At 36.0% G+C, this 17,236-nt stretch overlaps 1 protein-coding gene across 1 annotated transcript in view; it reads left to right on the forward strand.

Annotated features, from left to right (window-relative positions):
• Positions 1-29: 29 nt before the first annotated feature.
• Positions 30-17,236, forward strand: part of PolE1 (DNA polymerase epsilon catalytic subunit 1) — a 138,663-nt gene continuing 121,456 nt past the window's right edge. The window contains exons 1-2 of the mRNA XM_081738559.1: positions 30-277; positions 16,381-16,504. Coding sequence (XP_081594685.1) covers positions 219-277; positions 16,381-16,504 — 183 coding nt within the window. The 5' untranslated portion in view covers positions 30-218. The remainder of the gene's footprint in view (positions 278-16,380; positions 16,505-17,236) is intronic.

The following is a 17,236-nucleotide window of genomic DNA, read 5'->3' on the forward strand; positions in this document are numbered from 1 at the left end:
CTAATAGAACAATATTTTATCATGAACTGTCAACTCTTATTGAGCGGGAAAAATGTCACCATCGTGCCAGGTTCAGCTGTGGATCTGTTTATTGTGACGAGTTGTCGTATTACAGAAAATTCTATTTATTTTAAATAATAGTAGAGTAGATAATGTAATTCCTACATTACGCATTTATTATTGTGGCCTACTATTAAAGGAGTGATAATTAGAAGAAGATGGTGTTACAGAATAGTGGGAAGTTCCGACCTGATAAAAGCGATGGATCTCAAATAAGGTAAACAAACTAGGAAATAAAATCAGTTACTTTCATCATCTATCATATAGTACGGTAACAAGGGGTTTAACTGAGGTGCAGGTCATGTTTAGGCACTGCATTTTGCAAAGTTTACAGGTAAAAACTCAACAATACTCTGAATGAAAAGGCATGTATATAAGGAACAAATTTTTGCAGGCAGTAGAATTAAATAGTAATACAGTGGTTAAAATGAGTGATTGCATATGAAAGATGATTGTATTAGATACTATTTACTGCCGGCTGTATATTTCTTCACAGTGTACAAAAGCTGTATTTTGTGTTTAGAAATGTAGCGTTCTTAGTGTGAAATCATTAAAAATGCTATAGGAAAGTGCTCATATTACTGTGAAAACCTACATGTGTTCATTACCCTCACGCGTATGCCCACCACTGCTGACACGCCTGTTCTCGGACACACCCTAAGATAACAGTTATGCTTTTCAGGAGCCAGCTAGCATGTTTTTTTCACTAGTTTTTATGGCATATGTCCGGGCGCTGTATATGTACGCAAATCGTGAAAGAATTTAATTTTTTTTACAATTAATTCTTGTAGTCTACTCCATTTATGCAAAATGGAGTATTGTCGTATGCCCAGTGTAAATCTTTTGGAGGGTAATAAAAAATAATCAAGAAAGGATTATAGTTTCTGACAGATATTTCTAGTGGTGTGCCTAAACTTGACCTGCAAGTTAATGGATTATTTAGGTTGCAGTTTCACATAGAGTTGCCTTGTTTTTCTGAATTCAAAATATTTAGTCTGTATGGTATTATTGTAAATATTAGAGATGGTCAAAATTTTCCGGAATCGGAAATTTCACTTTCCGGAAAAATTCTGGAATTCGGAAAAAAATTCTAAATTTCGGATTTTTTCCGAAATCCGAAGTTTTTCCGGATTCCGGAGGTAAAAATTCCGGAATTGGCCATTCCTAGTAAATATAAGGGAACTCCATGGGGTTAATATTAGGTAATTAAAACAGAAGACTTATTAGAGATTGGCAGGGCTGTGGAACACTAGCCCGCATCCTCATTAGGTTGCCATAAAGAAACTAAACAACTTGGCTACTAACCAACCTTCACTTATATGCAGGGCTTGAAAAATCTTGCTTGCAAGTACTCGCCATTACTAGCCAGACCGTTCTGCAGTCACAGTGTTTATACAAATAAACAAAAATCACTTTGCGACACAGTAAACATAACAACACATTTTTTATTTTATTGGCGTGTCTTACAAATAAAAAAAAGTGTCATGTGCTATTTATTCTTGAATTCACGTTTGTGATTGATCGGATTTTACTCCACAAATGTAAAAAAGTAATCGCCACTGGCGAGCAGACGAGTTTATTTTTCTAACTCTGCCTATATGTGCGGGTCAACATTTTAGAACCTTTGCTTAGAAATTTGGTTGGAGATTTTCAAGAGGAGTTTACAGGGTGGGTGGGAATTAACTCCCTATTGAAAATTGCTATAATTTTTAAAATACTTAACCGATTTTCATGAAACAAAAAGCGTTCTGTTTCTTACAATGATAGGATTTATTACATGATACCTCATTTATGTTATTGCCGATATCAGTGGCGAACCATGTCACAACATCTAATCTTGCGTGAGCAAGTTCAGCTGGCATCCCGGTACGAAGTATGCATCTCGAGGCACAAGTTAGAGATAGTGGCGAAGTGTGAAAGGACCTCGTGCCTCGGTAGATGCAAAGACCATGAGGAATTGTCATTCGAAGCTAATGGCCAACAGGTTCTATAGCAGCTATTAAGAGATGCGGTCTCCTTTCAACAGTTAGGACATAGGAAAATGTGCAAGCGGTGCAGGATATATTTGCTCCTTAGGAATAATAGACATGTACTTACGAAAGTGGTTTAGCCCGATACAATCCGAATTATTCTGAAGTAGTGTTGTAAATAGAAAAAAAAACGGTTCGTATTTTTTCAGAAATGTACGTTTTTTTTAGAAAAAAAAACATTGCCTCTCGTTTTTTTTCTAAATTTCGTTTTTTTTCAAATAGTCATTTGTAATGCATCTTACGTCTATTTAAGTATGAAATATTTTTATGTAGGTGTAATCACCGTAAAATGCAACATAAATTAAACGCTAGATACTGATACGCTACAAATATTTTACAATTTACATGAATACCATACCTATTAACAATTCGGGTTTCAGCAGTTTTCATCAATATCAACTAAGAAATAAAAGTAGAAATGAAATTTTGTTTTTTCGTGAAAGCAGGCCTTTAATAAGTACGAAAATAATGTCACGAGCAGTATAAAATTCCACTAACTTGTCTAAAGGTAAAAACTAAGGAGTGCGATTTAAGTTAAGGGAACTTTGAATTTTTGTAATAACTTTTTCATTTCTTAAAAAAACAAAACACATTTAAATATAATAAACAAATGATAACTGAAAAAAGAACTAGTTTGCTATTTGACGCTGTAGACACCCTTGCGACTGATTTCTCGAAGCTTGATCCGGAACTTCCTGAAAAGCGCTTGTCCACTACTTTTTGACACTTCTTTTGCAATTTCTGACCACTTTTTTTGCATGTCTTTTACATCTTTGATGAAAGTATGCTTTTTAGCCATTTCGCGTTTAACTAGAGCCCAAAAACGTTCAATGGGTCTAGCCTGAGGAACTTTTGGCGCGTTCTCGTTTTTGCAGACAAACTCGATACCAGCGTCAGTAAGCGCGTCGCGCACTTTTTTCACATAATGCGAGGACGCCATATCGGGCCAAAACACAATATCATGTCCGCTAAATTCTTTTTGTATCCATGGAATCAAAACCTTTTCAATACACTCTAAATAGCGGTCACCGTTGATTGTCCCACTGTGAACAACAGCAGCCGAAACTTTACCGTTTGCCGCGATCGCTTGCCAGATCAGAAACTTCTTCGCATACCTGTCTTTAGGTTTTACGAACTTGCTAGGACTAACTTGACGTTTATCAATGTATGATACATACTTGGAAACAGGCGCCAGCGCTAAATTTTGGTAACAATAAGTGTCATCATCCATGATCACAATCTTGTTCGCGAACTTCTTGTCAGAGAGTTTGCGGCAATTGATCTTAGCGCGCTTCTTCTGTTCTTCGGTATAAAAGGGTGCACTTTTACATGTTTCAACTTTGAATCCGTGTTCTTTCTTGATCTTCCTTACACAGAATTCAGAAATTTGATATTTTCGTCCTAAAACACGGTTTGACAAGTTAGGATTCTTCAAAAGTTCTCGTCTAATCGCACTTTTCACTTTTTGTGTACATTTTGAAATTGGACGACCAGATTTCTTCTTTCTTGATGCTTCACCAGTCTCCACATAATTTTTCAACATTCTATGCACAGTACTATAAGGGTATTCACACTTAAAGTGGTTTAAAGCAACCGTAAAGTCATGCGAGCACTGGTTCTCGTAGAATTGGATAAGCCGCTCGCGGACAGCCTTGGACTGTTCGGCTGTCATTCGCTTCCCGTTCATGATTACGCACTCAGACTTAGCATACGCTCGAGAGATACTATGACGAGCAAAGGGTGAAACTTTCATTGACATCGAACGAGTTGCTTTTGTTTTATGCATGGTTTTTGCCAGTAACCTTAACTTAAATCGCACTCCTTAATACTAATTTGCCTAATAGTATTTTTCTAAATGTCATATATAAATAATTTGTCGACCAGATATATATGATATGCAGAGCCGGCTCTACCATATATGCAGTAGCGTATTTACGATTTTGTTTCGAGAGGGACTTTCCTAACTTTCGGGGGGATTTGCCTGAAGATGTGAAAATTCTGCAAGATATTTCATATACTTTACTATAGTAAGAAAGATTTCGGGGGGCTTAAGCCCGGAAGCCCCCCTAAATACGCCACTGTATATATGCAGCACGTGCATTTGCGTGGAACGGCAAGCTTGGATGGTCCGGCAAAATCTGTCATAAGTATATTATTTAAATTAAATATTTCTTGTTGGAAACAGACTTCATGATGATGGTAGTTACATTTACTAAGCTGACCTTCTATTTGAATACAACATTCATAAATTATGTTTAGGTTGCATTAGTTTAAGGCCACATGGACAATGCTAAAGCAAATGGTCGAATAAATCCGAGCACAAATTGCTTGATTGTTGTCAAATGTAAGAATTCAATTCTCGAATAGTAGTGAATATCTGTTCCATTAGTAAGTTATCACAGTTTTGATATGAGAGTAGTCTTGTTTTTGTCAGAAGCAAATTCCTTATCATTGAAGATAGAAACAAGTTTTTTTAAAAAAAAAATGTTAGAAGATGTAGAAGAAAAATCAAGAAATAAAGATAAAAGAGCTAGTTGCACAGGAATTGCAAACTGATACATTGAGATTGAGGCTTGATAGTGAATTCTATAAAAAGGATTACCATCTTTCCTCTGCAGGTGTGTTTGCTTTATCTTTCACTATCATAATAGATTAACATTTAAAGAAAAAAACAGACACAACAGAATTGCATTTTTAGTATGTATTTAAGCCTTTCTGAGTGCGACTGCATTTACCCTCACCTTTGTTGTTCATGCTGGAGTAGCATACTTAAAATCATGACTTCTAAGATTTGTTTTTTCTGGAGAAAGGGGGAGGCGACAAATTGACTAGGACCTGAATATAGGATGACTCAATTTGAAGTAATGCAGGGTGTTTCAAAATTAATATTAGGGTTTTGAAACTTTGTAGTATCTATTACAATTAACTTACAATTATAAATATTATATCAAATGAAAGAGCAACTCAAACAGTTTTGTACGCAAGCATGTACATGCATTGTTTCTTTCGTCTGCCGTTAGAAAGAGCAAGTTGCAAAGATGGAGACTAGAGAGCAGAAAGCTTTTTGTGTTTTAATAAAGACTGAATTTGTATAGTGCAACCGTCTGTGTGAAGAATATTAAGGAGACGATTGCAACTACGTTCTTATCGTTTGCAGTTGTTACAGGTCTAAAGCCTACAGACTACGGTTTACGTGCCAATTTCGCAAGTGAAATATTGCTGCATAACAATGAAGATTTTCTGGATCGTGTCGTCTTCAGTGATAAATCGACATTTCACCTAAGAGCTAATGTGAACACTCATAATGTTTGTATCTGGCCGTCAGCAAATCCTCAGGAGATGGTACACTTGAAACGAGACTCCCCTAAATTGTATGTGTTTTGTGCCATATGGCGGAAAGGTTATGGGCCTTTCTCGCCTATCGACTCGATGTGTGCCGTGTGAGGAATGAATCTCACATTGAACACTTGTAGCTAAGACTGTTTGAGGTGCTCTTTTACTTGATGCATTGCTTATAATTGTACGTAAAATGTAATAAGTACTACGAAGACTTAAAATCCCAAAATTTATTTTGAAACACCCTGCATTTCTCACCAACAGTGTTGGAACTAAGATGTAAAAAGGAGAGAAAATTTTCCTTATAAAGTTATTGTTTACAACAATATTATTATTAGTCGAGACTATAACTACAACAACAACACGTGTTAGTAGTCAAAAAAATGTAATCAAATGTATACTCGGTGGCCAAAGTGACACACACGGATGTGTCACTTGTTTAATCCGCTCCAGTGTGGACACTAATTAAGATATCGGGATATTACTCTTGCAAAATGTGGTTGGACTATAGTTTATCATATTAATTTCTTTTTCTTCTGGTGTCGAATTTCCTTCTCAAATTTCATCCCAGTCAAAAATTCGAGAATTTTCTAATTTCGAATTTCCTTTACTTTTTTCCCCTGTAGCTTCCTTCGTTGTAGAAAGACATCCTTAAGACTTGCCAGGTAGATAGCTTGGATGGATACCTAACTGTTGACATCAATTGGACGGGCCTGCGCGCAGTGTTTCCAATTAGGAAAATTAAAATTCTCCTATATTTGGGCAAAAAATTAGAAATTTTTGTTTATAAATCCGTACCTATACATCCGAGTGCAAGTCAACTTACGCCAATCAAACATTTGTCCTTACTTAACAAACGAAAGTACAGATTGTTACAATGGGGTAATTAGAGGGCGCACGTAAAATTTGTATTTAGGTTCTAGCCCTTGATTTTTCTAGTTTTCCCTTACTTTTCTGTTTACCGTAATATATTTTTGGTAATTAGAAGCTTTGTTCCTTAAATATCGCTACAATACTTGTAGGATATATTAGTAGTGTACCAATGTATAATTTAAGATAGTTTGCGTCTGTTTGGTAGCAGTGTTGCCAGCTACAGAATATTTTAATTCCAGATTTTAGGGGGAAATTTTGGAAAAAATATACGTTTTGTCTCTATTATTTCCCTCTTGTTGGCTATATTGGAACAAACGTACCAGTATCTGGAAGTCTCGTGTTTTCTCTACACATCGCACTATAGAAAGTTTCAATAGGATAATTAGGGGAAGTACAGTTGCGGTTTACAGTGGACCTTGTTCTCTAATTGGAAAGATAACTGTGATTTTTTTAAAGGTAGAATGAGATATTTTTATTGACATGCTTACTTTATTAGATATCGTCACAATACTTGTAGGATATATTAGAGGGATACCAAAGCTTATTTTAAGTTAGTTTGTGTGTGTCTGATAGTAGTGTTGCTAGCTACAAAAAAATTTAATTCCAGATTTTAGAGGCAAATTTTGGGAAAAATTACCTTTTTTATTCCTATTATTTCCTTCTTGTTGGCTACATTCGAATAAATGTACCAGTGTCTAACAGCCTCATCCTTAGCCTACACAGCGCACCATAAAACGTTTTACTAGAATAATTAGGGTAAGTACATTTGAGGTTTATAATAAAACATGTTCTGGAAATGGTAAGAAAATGGTGAATTTCTGAGGTAGAATGAGATTTTTTTTTTTTTAATTTCATGCTTACTTCGTTATATATCGCCATGATACTTGTAGGATATATTCTTGGAGCACTACGGTTTATTTTCAGATAGTTTTCGTCTGTCTGATGGCAGCGTTTCGAGCCAAAACAATTAATTCCCGCTATTAGGTGAAAAATTAGGAAATTTTCCCTTTTCCCCTCTATTATTACCCTCTTACTGGCTACATTGAAACAAACGTACCACTACCTGAAAGCTTTCTCTTTGCCCTACAGAACGCACCATAAAAAGTTTCAATAGGATAATTAGAGAAGCTGTACCCCGGCATATTTGATTTTTGCTTCTGAGGCTCAAAATTTCATGTGTATGACAGAATTTTTTCTTTCCCTCTTTGAATGGAAGCCAGCGACTTCAGGATTTCACTGTACCTTGTCAACACACCAAAGATTTGTTTAGGTGACTTGAATCCATATAGCAGCAGTGGTGCTAGATACAAAAAAAAATTTGAAATTCGGTTAGGGAATTTTTTGTAAATTTTCACCCCTACATTTCCCTCAATAATTTCGCACCCGTTGGCAACACTTCAATATAACTTACACCAAAAAATAGCCACATCCATTTTCTTAAAAACAAGGCCTTAACCATATCAATCGAATGAATAGTTTTTGAGCAATAAGTCCCTAACTGGAAATGTAGGAAAACGCCAAAAATGACCTGGGGCCGAAAGGAATAATCACACAATTTTGCTCGTATAGGTTCAAAGAAACAAACGATTTGTATGTTACGAGGGCTTCGACTCAAGTTCTGTTGATTATTTCAATAATCTGCAACATAAATCAATAAATAATAGTTGCCAGAAAAAAAACAGACTTTTGAAAAAAAACATGAAAAAAACGGTGTTTTTTATTGAAAAAAAACTTCACAGAAAAAAAACCGTTTTTTTACAACACTATTCTGAAGGAAGGGGTGAATTTTCGTCCATTGAAACCACATTAGGGAGTCACGGTGGCTCAATGGAGAGCGCTTGCTTTTGGTATGTGGAGTCGCTGGTTCGATGCCCGGTCAGGTTATTTTGTGGTGGACAACATCGTATTTGTGGGTTTTTCGTGTATTCCCATTTCCTTCAACATTCTCATTCCACCAATTTTTCCATCATCCATCATCATTCACCTGCCGTAATCATCGCTCTCTTAGCCTAAAGGGCATAATCGTGGGACGTTCAATTGAAAAGGAACCACATTGTTGTCAGGAATCACCAGAAGATTGTAATCATCGGTTCTAGTAGGGGGAGATGATGGATTTTTTCTGGATCTTGGATCTTTTCGGTAATGTCCTGCGGTCAGATGAAACTGTGTTGCATGTTGGGGGAACATCGCTCAAAGGTCATAATGCGGTGCGACATGAACAACGAACATTAATGGTCCATATGCCATTCGGGACACAATGAATGCAGAATGGCACTTTGCTAAGACATAATGTTCACGGTGTTTTATCGGTGTGGACAGTTACAACGACCTAATATACAAAATAGGGCCCCACCTGATTTCACACGATCTGTCCGTGTGGCTGGACACCCATTTTTTTGGATGCTAGTTCGTAGTCAATTTCAATGACCAGCAAGGAGTCCTGGTTTAACACCCTGCTACTCCGTCATCAGAGGGTGGGCGAAAGAGGAATTTTATCGCACAAAACTAAAATCTCTTGATGAATTGGAGAAGCGAATTCGCCAGGTTCTTACAAACGTATTGCCGGAGTATCTGCAGTAATCTGTCGCAAACATCCCTAACCGTTTACTTAATCTGGTGGCCAATTGTGGTCCTTAGGTGAAATTTTAGCAATGTATACAACTCTAACATTGTAAAGAACAAAATGCTTTTTGTTTTTTATGAATATTGGTTAAGTATTAAAAAAGTAATGAATGAATACAGCTCACCCTGTATATATGACACAGTCCATATTAATTCAGGCAGAAGCTTACCTTGGTAGTCTCAGATGTTCTGGAATTTAACATATTAAAATTCAGGACAAAGTAAGAACAAACTTCATGGACGCCATTTCTCACGTGCAATTTTTGGCAAAATATTAAAATGTTTTGTTTCTGGAACAGTTCAAGATGTTTTGTTGGGTTTTGTTTTATTTTAAAGATAATTTGCTTATCAAAATTATATATTCAGTTTGGCAGTATATATCCAAGTTGTTGCCTTCTAATTTTTTTTTAAATATATGTATAAAGATAGATAGGGTCTGCATAAATGTTTCATTCATTTTGAAAAGGCTATAATTTCAAAAGTATTACACGAACACACATAAAAGATATATGAAAAGAACCAAAAACTCACCAAGTTTATACACCCTCTACAAATGTTTAATGTGTGCCGTTTTGGTAACACGACACACGTCCAGAGACGTTTTTTTCTTGCTTTCCCTTTATTTTCGAAAGGTAGTAACTAGGGATGGCCGGATCCGAAGATCCGGATCCGATTGGGTCCGGATCCTTTGGATCCGGATCTCGGATTTCGAATCTGGATTCGGATCTCGGATTTCGAATCTGGATTCGGATCTCGGATTTCGAATCTGGATTCGGATCTCGGATCTGGATCCGGATCTCGGATTTCGAATCTGGATTCGGATCTCGGATTTCGAATCTGGATTCGGATCTCGGATCTGGATCCGGATCTCAGATTTCGAATCTGGATTCGGATCTCGGATTTCGAATCTGGATTCGGATCTCGAATCTCGGATCTGGATCCGGATCTCGGATTTCGAATCTGGATTCGGATCTCGGATCTGGATCTCGGATCTGGATCCGGATCTCGAATCTCGGATCCGGATCTCGGATTTCGAATCTGGATTCGGATCTCGGATCAGGATTCGGATCTCGGATTTCGGATCTGGATTCGGATCTCGGATCTGGGTTCGAAATTCGGATCTGCATCCGAAATCCGGATCTCAGATCTTTATTCTTATCCAAACCCACATCCCACCTAAATTGTGATAAACTTGAATATCAAAAATTCACCGAATGTAATTTCACGAGGTCCTGACAGTGAAGAAGAAAACAGAAAATTAAGACGAATATTGACAAGTCTATTTGTCTCCTTCATTCTACACTAAAGATCAAATGCTTGCCTTACTAAAAAAATCTGATTTGATCGGATGAGAGTTCGAATGTCGAATCTAGGTCCACCTGGTTGCAGGACCGAGATGAAATACACATATATTTATACTTGAAACCGGAATACAAAACTCGAATATTTAAAATTCCTGAATACACTTATTTCATTGACAGTTAAGAAAACATAAGCAGTTAAGACAAGTATTGACTAGTTTTTACGTATATTTATCTTGCTCAGTCTGCTCAAAATATCAAATGTATACCTTACAATTAGATTTAATAATTATTTAGTAAATCACAATATGAGCACCGAGAATAAACTATGAATTTTGGTGCCCCTTATCTAGATTTGAAATTTCGGATTCATACATAGAATCAGGCTGAAAGATAAATATTTGAGACAGGGTTGGCTGGTTTAAACCAAGGTGGTTTAAACCATGGTTTAAACCAAGGTTTAAACCAGCTGGTTTTTTCAAAAAAACCAACTGGTTTAAACCAAAAGACAAAAAATGTACGTAAAAGTGTAAGTGTTTGTAAAATCTTGATGAACACACATTTGTGGGTTATCACGTTTCACTCCCGTATATTATTCGTATTATATTCAGACCTAAATTCCCCATTCATTACTCAAAAAGATTATACTACAAAAGCAACTTTTTTTTACAAGTTTATAAATGTTTATTTTGTGATTTTTTGTAGTTGTTATTATTGTTATGTAATTGCAATCGAAGAAAAATTCTAAATACTGTTTCGTTTCAATGTTTACTATGGATAAAATACATTGAAAATGTCGTACTTTTTGTGTGTGTGTGTGTGGGGGGGAAGGGGGTGTCATACAGACCCCACAAGAGGCATTTAGTGAAATAAGTATCTTTGGTATCTATCTAGGTATAAATGAGTTTGAGCCAAAGTGGACTCAAATAATTCGTATCTTTATTCACTTTTCTTATTGATATGCAGATTAAGTCGGTATATTTCTTTAATTTGGACCAATAAAAGTCGTTGTTAACTAACTTGAACTAAATTAGTTCTTCTGTACTCCGTCGTACTTTGAAATTGTTCATATGTAATTCTGTGTAATGGTTTCACTTGCGCAACTGTTTATCTTTTTGTCCTTCTGAAATGACTCGTGACAGTTATATTAAGAAGCATGTAAAGATCAGTACAACGTATTTTTTTATCAGGATTCCTTCGTGAGTGAGTCGGCAGACGTATCTCATTTGTGGCCAATTAGTCCTGGTTCTGAGTTCAAATGGAGGACAATTTCTCTCGGATGTAACTCGAAAGCGGTTTTTATTCCGCTTTAAGCTTATGTGACCCCTTCCAGCATAACCCGGTTGTTCCATAATAAGATCAAGGCGAAACAAACTTATTTCTGTCCATATATGATATGAATATATAGAGCAAATCATTTAAACCATAAAAACCTGGTTTAAACCAAAAAAACCGGTTTTTTTGGTTTTTTTAATAAAAACCATGGTTTTTGCCAACCCTGATTTGAGATCTGGACACCGAAACAAGTACTAGTACCAAGATCGTAGCCGTTTTACCTAGGTAATGCGAGCGGAAGGCGAGCACTAATTCCACATGTACCGGTACTTTGGGGAACACGAGAAACTAAAAACAGATAAATATTCTTTTTCAGGGGCAAGTTGCGCTTTAACATGACTTTTCCTGAGTGTTGTGTTCAAATACGAAAACTGTAATGGCGACTTGTTTTAAATAAATGCCTTTTCTTTTCTGGCAATAAAGTTAGGTACTTTCACATTGAATAAAAATTAGCAAAGCACATTTTACTGATTAGAGTGCTGGTTCTTATGGAAGCTTTCACACTGAACCGAAGACTTCCTCATGTGGGTATCGGATTGCCACAATTCACCTTGCTGAAAGACGTGGTTTATCAGGAGGTCGGCCAAGATTCTTTTGGACTTAGCCTGTAGACTGCTTCTGGTCTCAATTACTCCCATATAACAAGACTAACTATATATATAGTTGGTTCGAAATGAGTTAAAATATCACTAATTGACCTTAAGGGGATAATCGCGATTTAAATATTCGTAAATCAGAAGAGATGTAAAAGTTAAGCGTTAAAATAAATCCGATAATTCCTAATGCAACCTAATGATAGCAAAAAACTCCTTATTTCATTTTCAAAGCTAAGATTAACAGTTTTGTTCCTGAAGAGGGTTTATGGCAACATAGAATATTATAAATCCAATTATCATAAGTAGTACCTCTGACAGCCCCGCATTTCACATCACCATCGCCCTTCATCCTGACAAGTGGGCAATTCACTTACCCACAATGACTTTTCGGGCATTCCAGTGACATCAATATCTCAGTTTGGGTTTGGGATCATGCTTCGGTGAACCTTGACTATCACCATCAGCAGCTATTAGAGAATCAGAACTTATTTCTGTATTAGACAATGTGGGTAACTATAGCTTTTCGTCTATAGAAGACAGAGAGCGTGCCTTAGGTGCCCGTGATCATGGGTTCAATTCCCGGAGAGGCACTCAACAATTTCGATGTTGACCCAGCATCGCGAGGACAATTGGGGAGTTATCTTAAGTAAGTGGTAGCGGACTCCAGTCTAGAAAGCCGGCATTAGGGACTTCGGGTGTCGATGCGTTGACTACACATCCCCACTTTCAACGTAAGCCCGCTGGTAGGAAACAAAGAACTGTCGTGCCAAGAATTTAGTTTGTTTTAATTATCATAAATGGCTTCTTTATTATTAAATTTTATCCAATATTTTCTTTTCAACTAGTTTGGGAAACTCAGAGCTAGCTACTTGTTTTCTTTTTAATTCATGTTCATAGTTAGCACAACTAATCACTAAGGAAAAACAATCTTTTCAATAAAATTCGCCTCGAGTCTTTCGTAGCTCTAAGTTTAGTTATTTTTAGTTTTCTTTTTTCTTTTTTTTCAAGTTGAAGGGCGGTTTATCATTTTCCCCTCGCTTACCCTATTTTTTTTTTTTCTAGTTTTACCTATGTTTCTTTGCACGGACATTGCGCCTATACGCACGTGCTTAGTGTGTTCGTTTACAAAAGCGGGCCATTTTCCTGCCACTATAGAAAGTAAGAGTGCAATGTATCAGAGAAATATTAATTGACGTATGTAAGTGAATATATCTGTGACGAAGTCATAATTACTCAGTTTTTGCATCGTACATAGTTTCCTTATCCTTATTAATCTCTTCACCCTCGCTTCCTGAATTCCAGTTCTAGTATTCTCTCTTAATGGGGGACTGATGTCTCATGTAGGCTTATTAACTATAACATCAGCAATAAAGAAAGTACGGTTTCATTTGCACTAATTTTAAAACATTACGTCAATTAAATAATAATAATAATAATACGGAGCGAGCTCAGGCTACTTGTTAGGATTCTTGCTTCGCAATTGGATAATACCGGGTTCGAATTCGGAGACCAGCCATCCTGACTGAGGATTTTCCAGGGTTGTTCCTCAGTTATACTGGGCAAATGCTAGGTTAGTACCTTGATCTAAGGTTCTGGAGACCTTCCTTTCATTCCTTTTCCAATGTTTTCATCTGTTGATTACTACAGTGTAAAATGGCTTCTGAGGATGTATCTGGTAGCTTATAGTAAATAAACAATAACGACGTAATATATCTTCACGAAACGTGTGGGTTAATTTAACTACAGCCTTACAATCCCAATAGATAGCTAAAGTTTTAATATCAATTTCCTGACTTTTATGTACTATTTTCATATTGTTTCAGCTTTCACTTTTCTCATGTATGTTCCCACCGAGAATTAAACCTGAGATCACATGAACAAATGCGAATATGTTAAATATTTTTGAACACTTTAATATACAAAACACAAAACGCTTCAATGATACGATGCATGGATATGTTTTGGTTACGTCTTGCAATGTATGATTAAAGAAGCCAGGAGGGTGAAGAAAAAAATAACAGAAATCTCTTTTATATTTACTCCAACAAACTCCCGACCTCAGAAGGGCAAGCCATAAGTTAGGTAACAAAGTCATACAACGAACACAACCATATCGCTCTCCTGAAATTTTCGTGTGTATGTTTAAAAATCTACAGTTGTTCACGCCAACCAGTCTATATTTTTTGTTGTATATACCTTCGAAGTGAAAGATATTCATTAGTACATTTGTTGGTGGTTGGACTCGTGAGTCAGAAACTACTATTAATAAAGAGTTTGTTTTGTCTACTATCCCTGCGATAAGAAGGGCCTTATCTAAAAGATATTTCATTTGTATATGAGAAAAGAAGAAAGTTTATTTTCTAAGAAAAAAATAAATATTTTCAATGTGAAGCTAACATTAAATTTCGAAGAGGAGCTAAACAGAGGAATTTGTTACCATTTACATCAGTTTTCAGACAGTTCACTATACTCTGAAATGGGAAGAAATCAAACTGGGAAACATTTTACTAAAGAGACTTAGACAGAAAGTGCAACATGTAAATATTGCAAGGTTAAAATAAAATAAAGAACAAAGGTAACACAAACGTGTTATGGAAACATTTAAAACCACAGCAACCTACTACATCAGTGAATCCTAAAAAAAGTTTTAACGAATTTTAGATATTCAATTTTATCATCACAATTTCAGATGCAGGTTTGGATACGAATCAAGATCTGAGATTCGAATTTCGGATCCGGATCCAGATCCGAGATCCGAATTTCGGATCCAGGTCCGAGACCCGAATTTCGGATCCAGATCCGAGATCCGTACCCAGATCCGAAATCCGAATTTCGGATCCAGATCCGAGATCCGGATCTCACTGGATCCGGGATATCCGGATCCGAAAATTTTTGGCCATCCCTAGTAGTAACCTCATACTGCCACAGCCCATCGGAGATATAATTAGACTTGTGCTGCCACCTGAAACATAATAAAACTTTGTGAGCTTGTGGTTCTTTTTATATATCTTTTATGTGTATTCGTTTTTGCTTACCATATATATATATATATATATATATATATATATATATATATATATATATATATATATATATTGATCAGTATTATACTGTGGGAGAACCTCAACTTTTGAATGTAACAGGGTTTGTAAAAAGTGTTCATGTTTTAACTTCAGAGGGTGATGATTTGATTGCAGTATTTATTTTTTTTATTTTATTTTATTTTTTTGTCTCAGAAATACCAATCCCAAAGATTCTAAAAATTTTACGAAAGTTTCATCTCTAAGGGTACTATATTACATATCTTGAGGAAAAAAACTCGCCATTTTGTTCTGGAATTTTCGTATAATGATTTTGTAGAAAATCCACTTTCGGTCCAATGTACTCAATGTGATAGAATGAAAGCGATAAATTAAATAAAGTTGGAAGTAATGAAGTATTCTCCATTGTACTAGCTTTGCCTATTATATGCTATAATTAAATAATAAACTGATTGCTGAGCAAAGTTTTATTATGAAACTAATACCTTGTGACAGTTTCGCCAACTGAACACTTGGATTTATCAGATACTATGACATAAATATTAGATCTTGTTTCAATATTGAATTTGCATACGGAGCCGCGGTGGCTCAGTGGTAGAGCGTTCACCTCTGGTGCGTGGGGTCCCTCGTTCGATCTCAGTTCGCGTTAAGTGAACTTTGTGGTGGACAAACACCGTGTGCGTGTTTTTTCTTGGACTTCTCTCGTTTTATCCCATTTTCTTCATTTCATTCATTTCTCATCATTATCGTCTCCTTTATCCTAGCTGGCATAACCGTGGGAAGTAAAACTCGAAGATTTCATTTCATTTTGAATTCGCATAATTTTGAAGTCTACCGTATTTTTAGAACTGTAAAGCGAAACTCACTTGTTGTTATTAAAGATCTACTTTGATTGGAGAACTACTTATTTGCTAACTCCTCCCTTGCACAATTTCTTCAAGGAGGAAAGATTGGCAGAAATTTAGTTCTTCAATCAACGTATATTTTAATAATAATAATAATAATAATAATAATAATCACTGACAATGGCGACAATATCGTAGAAGAAATTGTTAGCAATTGTTATTTAATTGAATTGACTGCTCCAGATGAGTGTCAGATTTTCACTATTGTTCATTTTATTCTTTCTTTGAAAATCGATGTTATTTTGAACAAGAATTTTGAATATTATGTGTTTTTCTTTTAGAGAAGAGACGTCGGAACTCCGATTAAGACAGTCCATTGAGAATGATGCAATTGATGCCAAGTACGGCTTCGAAAGAGTTCGCGATCATTTGGAGCGAACTGGGTTCTTGATTAACATGCACACGGTAAGTATATGTTTCGCTCTTGTGGAAGAAATCTCCTATTATTTACGTGATTATTCAGTTGTTATATAAAAAGTTGAGGATCAGACTGATCATCTTCACTCGCATTATTTTTCTGCTGACTTTTGATATGCCTGTTATCTGTTACCGAACAAGCGTAGATGAAGAATTAGCGGTCTCGCTGAAGAATGAACAGGTTTCCGGTTCGAATCTCGCATTTGTCGATTTTGAATGAAAATTTTCCACGATGTCTCACAGACACAATAGTGAACGATACGGTAATATCTTAAGTTGATAGTTGAAGGTAGCATAAGCGAGCTTTCTTCCTTAGTTTTAACATGTATATGTATATCTGTCTCAATGTTCCACGAGACGTTTCGTGAAAACTTGTCTTGTGATTTCTTTTTTTTTCTTTTCTTTTTTTTTTTTAAGGAGAAGAAAAAGCTAACTGTCTTGCGGCTTAAAATCCGTAAAGAATTAGTGTGCAAAATCCACCTCAATTTTATAGTTTGCCCATACATATAATGTGTTAACAAAACGCTTTCCCACGATAACTTTCGTAAAAATTATTTAATTTTGATGCAGTTTCGTATACTTTCTTTAAGGCTTTCCATTCAGCCTCATTACTTGGTGTTCAAATCAGTGAAGATTGGAGAGAGGTTAATTTCGTCTCCAACATAATTCGAAATTTTCGCAATATATCAGGGAATATCAAAGCAATTTTCCACGATACTT

The sequence above is a fragment of the Thermobia domestica genome, chromosome 2 (genome assembly GCF_964235325.1).
Source record: "Thermobia domestica chromosome 2, izTheDome1.hap1.1, whole genome shotgun sequence".
Taxonomy (NCBI): Eukaryota; Metazoa; Arthropoda; class Insecta; order Zygentoma; family Lepismatidae; genus Thermobia; species Thermobia domestica.